This window comes from Arachis ipaensis, chromosome B10, assembly GCF_000816755.2.
Source record: "Arachis ipaensis cultivar K30076 chromosome B10, Araip1.1, whole genome shotgun sequence".
NCBI lineage: Eukaryota > Viridiplantae > Streptophyta > Magnoliopsida > Fabales > Fabaceae > Arachis > Arachis ipaensis.
Window position 1 is genome coordinate 18,991,602 of NC_029794.2, and position 5,178 is coordinate 18,996,779.

The 5,178-nt window shown below is 32.5% G+C and overlaps 1 protein-coding gene across 1 annotated transcript; it reads right to left on the reverse strand.

Annotated features, from left to right (window-relative positions):
- LOC107623688 lies at positions 3,175-5,112 on the reverse strand. Its single transcript, XM_016326035.2, has one exon. It carries the CDS (start codon positions 4,743-4,745, stop codon positions 3,417-3,419), a length of 1,329 nt encoding a protein of 442 aa, XP_016181521.1. The 5' UTR covers positions 4,746-5,112; the 3' UTR covers positions 3,175-3,416.

The following is a 5,178-nucleotide window of genomic DNA, read 5'->3' on the forward strand; positions in this document are numbered from 1 at the left end:
TTAAAAATTGTTCCTCCGTAAACCCATTTAAATGAGTCCAATACATTGGAAGTCCCAAATAAAGATTTTAAAAGAAAAAGATAACATGGATCGTTCTTCATGATCTGGCCCAAAATTAAATTGGATAGCCTTATATTTAGCCGAATAGGTCGTTGTACTCGAATGGATCCAAGCTCGGATTCCATGACTCGAGCCTGATTCAACTTCGAGAAAAAAGTAAATTTTATTTTCTACTTTGATTATTTGTATACAGGATAACCAATCCACTCTGCAATAATCTCCTACACAGAACTACAGAAGTGGATAACTGCGCACTATTAACAATAAAATATTTCAAAACTTATAAATAAAATTAATACTTGATCCAAACATTATAAACTAAAATAATAGTTTACCTAATTAAACATAAATTACACGCTTACATCAGATAAGCATAAATACACATACAAATATATAATAATTAATAATTATTATTTTTAGTGTTCCTATTATCTTTGATAATAAAAATAAAAAAATAACTAACAACTAAAAATTGAATAAATTAAAAATGCTCATAGATTGAAGTGTATTCGTAGATCTGCGATATTTATCCACATTCTTAAAGAATTGAGTTACAGATATCTGGCCTATATCTACGGTTCTGATCCGTAGATCTGCGAATATGCATATTAATAATTTAAAAAATTAATAAATATATATATGTTACTTTAGCCTATGTTAATCCTAATTTCACATTTTACCTTTTCCGCGCTACAACCATTCACTCAGCCATACTTAGAGATGAGAGGTACCAATTGGTCACTCCTTCTATTCTACAAATATATTTGATCCAACACTAAAAAATATAAGATATTATATCCTATCTAATAAAAATAATAAAGATCGAATTGAAATTTCTGTCATATCAAATTTGAGTTTCACGTACATGCCTAGAGCATATTGAATGTGTGCTCCTGTTACCATACTCCAAAAATGGGTATAGCCACTTGTCCAGCGTATATAGCACCGACAAATTGAAATGGTAACGAAACCCGTCGGTGCTTCATCAAGTTATATAAATAGCTTATATAATAAATGAAATACAGATATTTTAACAACAATTCCTATGTATTTGATACATGCTTTTTAAGTAATGTTTTTCCACCCAGCTACCCCGACTCAAAATTCATGATTAGAATTAGCGTTTTACTCCAGTTTAAATTGAATATCAACCCGTCTGTAAAGCTGAATTCTCTCACCGAGCATCTAGAAAACAAATATAATTTTTTTTGAGATAATTTTAATAAACATATTAAAATACATTCTTGATATATTTTTATTAAAATACTAGTATTTTATCCGTAATAATATTACAAAAAAATAAATTTTTTAAAATTACGTCGACTCTATCTTAACATTATAGATTATGATAAAAAAAATTGATAAAATCAAACTATTTTTACAAAAAGATTATATAAAAAAAAGTTCTTATCAGCTAGAGAAATATATAGAGTAGGTGAAGAAATAAAAAAGATAGAAAAAAAGAGAGAAAAAGGAAGAGAGAATTTTTTAATTTAAAAAAAAATTGATTTTAATTGAAATGAGAGAATGATATGTGACACATTTTGATTGTAAAATTAGTAATATATAATAGATAATAGATTTATTTTATGTATTTTTAAGATAGTTCTACATACAATATGTATTTAATATCTTAATAACATATTTAAATTAAGTTTGTTTTAACTTAAGTTATTTGGTAAGATTTTGCATGTCTTAAAATAATAGTATCATAACCGTTCCACAAATAGAAAATAACACAAGTAATTACTATAATTATTTACTGAATAAGTAGATAGATATATCATAATTGTATTAAAAATACGACTAGTGTTGTGTATTTATTATATTGTGACTCCATGGGTACAAACCATTGAATGGATAAAAAAAAGCCAAGGATACATAGATCATAAAGCTTGACTCACAATATAAGCCATAATATCAGATAGACTTAGGGATATAAAATAAAATTAGTTATGAACGCAATTTTGGCAAATATTAAACAAAGAAGGCATCAACACTGTAGAACGCGGAAACACATATAACGATGATGATATCCCAAACCACGTTAAATGAAAGCAGAAAGAGAATCCTCTATGGCTAAAATATTATTATTGAGAAAAGAGAAAATGGAGACAGATCCCATGCAACTTAAATTAAAGCCACTTTTAGGAAAACCAGTACTAAAAGGTGATGCTTCATATATACGTATGTGTCAAAGCAAAAGAAACACAAAGCATATGACGGTGGTATTGAAACTGAAATATCCGATATGAAACAAAGACGTATTTGATATTTGGGTGTAAATATTTACTGTCACTACTCACCAGATTTGTTTAAGAACATTAAGACCACACTTTATTTTAATAATTATTTTTTTTTTTACAAAATTGATTTTTATATAAGCAATAATTATATATGATAACAAATTTACATTTAATTTGGATAATTTAACTGAAAAAGAATTAAATAAAATTTTTATTAAATGGTATAATTTCCGTATTTGTTCATAAAATTTTTAAGAGAAAAGGACAAATAAGTCCCTGACCTTTTGTCCCGCAGACATTTTCGTCCCTGACCATTGAAAAATACTTTTAAGTCCCTGACCTTTATAAAACTTGGACGAATCAGTCCCTGACGGAGGCATTTGGACGGATCAGTCCCTGACGGAGGCATTTGGGCGGAGGGACTGATCCGTCCAAGTTTTGTGAAGGTCAGGGACTTAAAAGTATTTTTCAATGGTCAAGGACAAAAATGTCCGCAGAACAAAAGGTCAGGGACCTATTTGTCATTTTCTCAATTTTTAAAAATAGTACGAAATAATTATTGTTTATATTTTTTATTTTTGAACTTTTTTAGAATCAGTTGAGTAAAATTATTAGTTACACTTCTATAAAATAATTAGTTATGCTTATAACTTATAAACATAAGCTCCAAAATATTATTTATTCTTAAAATATTATTTCTTAACTTAAAGTTAATTAACCCTTAAAAAAACTATCAGCCTCCTAAAGTTGTAACCTTAGAAATATCTTTTCTGGTGACCTAAAACTGCAAATGGAGATAACATAAACGGGAAAAGAATTAAATAATCAAAAACTAATAATTACTCATGAAGCCTTAAATCAAAAGGCAAAATATAATTATACACTATATTATTTTTCCTGAATTCGAACTTATTATATCTGTGGAACAAATATATATAGAAGCCCAAAAAATTAAAGCCTTGCGGCATTACATTATTATACATTATGAGTAACAACTTCGGTTTTTGCAGCTATGATTAAATAATTTGCAACGTCAATTTTTGTTTTAATTAATCAACGTTGTATATAAATATAAAGTATAAGCTGTAATTAAATTTTTTGAAATTTAATCTAATTTTCCTTCCCTTCTTCCCCACCTTCTTCCAAGTAAGTCTTCTTCCTCGTCTCGGCCCTGGCCACCAAACAAATCAGAAAGAAACACGTGGCATAAATCCCATGAACCTTCCAATTAGTCCTTGGCGCCTGCCGCAGCACGACCCTATGAAACACCGTCATGTAGTAATGCAGGCCCACTGAAAAGCCCACAAACGTTTGGGCCAGGCCCAATAGCCTGGAGCCCAGGCCACAGTCAGTAGAGAACACGAGAACAAGGTACATCACCAACAGGAGGAGGTAGAATACATAAGCCAGCGTCTGAAGAACCTGCAGGCACACGTACGTGGACCGCGAAGTAGCGTAGAAAAACCTCAACGGCTCAAGACCGGTAACAATGGAGGAAAGACAGAGAATGAAGAAGTAGATCGAGAGATAGGCTTGGATGAAGATCAAGAGTTTCTGGAGAGAGAAATAGGTTTTGATCTTGTTGAAGAGGAGAGACACGAGAAGCAATGGGATAAGAACGAAGGCGCATGATAGCAACGTGGCTATGGTGGGTGCGTACTTGTTCCCAACGTAGGGTTTGAAGCCTTTGGTGATTTCTTTGTTCGCTTTCGTGATGTAAAGCTTTGAGGTCGTTGAGATTCTTTCAAGGTCTGGGAGGAGTGTTTGTTGGAACTTGATTGGTAGATCTTTGAAATCGGAGAGGGCTAATTCGTCATTTTGATTCTCCTCCTGATCGAAAACCCAATCGTCGTTGTTACTGGCTTGTGATTGTTTCTTGGTTTTGTTGCTGCTGGATTTTTTTGGATTTTGGATCTGGTCAGGGTTTATCTTAGTAGTGCCGGTGGTTTTTGTCGTTTTGTTCTTGGAGGAGCTTGATTTTAATGGATCCAACGATTCTTTAGTTGGAGATGAAAGATATAAAGAAGCAGAGGATTTTGACGTGGAGTTGAGCTTCTTCTTCTTGATTTTGAGTGTGGTGGAGTTGAGCTTCTTGAGGGAAGTGTCGGTGACGGTGGTTTTGGCTATCTTGGTTTGATTCTTCTTGTTGATATTGGATTTTATGGTTTTGGTTTGGTTCTTGAAGGAACCAACGCCGTCGTTTTTGGTTTTGGTTAGCTTGGTGGTGGTGGTGGGTTTCTTTTTCAAGGGTGGCTCATAGGACTCCTCTTCTTGTTCTGAATCAGATTCCAATAACATTCTTCTTCTCATGCTACTACCACTGTTACTACTAGATAGAGCTTTGGATTGAGGCTCACTGAAACAAATTGATGCAAAAAGGATCAACAGAACAGAAAGAAAGAGTACCTGCCTGAAACCAATGTACACACGTGGAGCCATTTTGTGAAATGTACACTGGCTTCAACTTCAGGATCTGATTAAAGGGGAAAGGGTATGTGTATGAGTGTGGTTAATTTCGAAGAAGATATGATTCTACAGTAATGGAGAATGGCCTAAAAGCCTACCCAAGAATTTATATTAATTAGGGGGAGAGGGAGGAAAGTAGTGGAAGATAAGAGTGTATTGCTGTCATAGAGTGATGGCAGTGAAATGAGTGAATGGTTTTATAGTTTGTACTAGTTAATATTATGGGCCATGTAGGGGGCGCATGGTATGAAAGAGAATATGGAGTTGAAAAAGAGTTTAAAGGATCTCAATTCTCAACTCACATGTATTCTAAATTTCTAGTAGTGTAATATATAAGTGTCAAATTCGGAAGTGGATGGATTGGGAAGAAAACATTAATACCAGAGAAAAACTTTAAAACTGCGAC

What these genes read in the sequence shown, in the direction of transcription:
- LOC107623688 (XM_016326035.2), bottom strand. Translation starts at nt 4,745, where the DNA reads ATGGCTCCACGTGTGTACATTGGTTTCAGGCAGGTACTCTTTCTTTCT.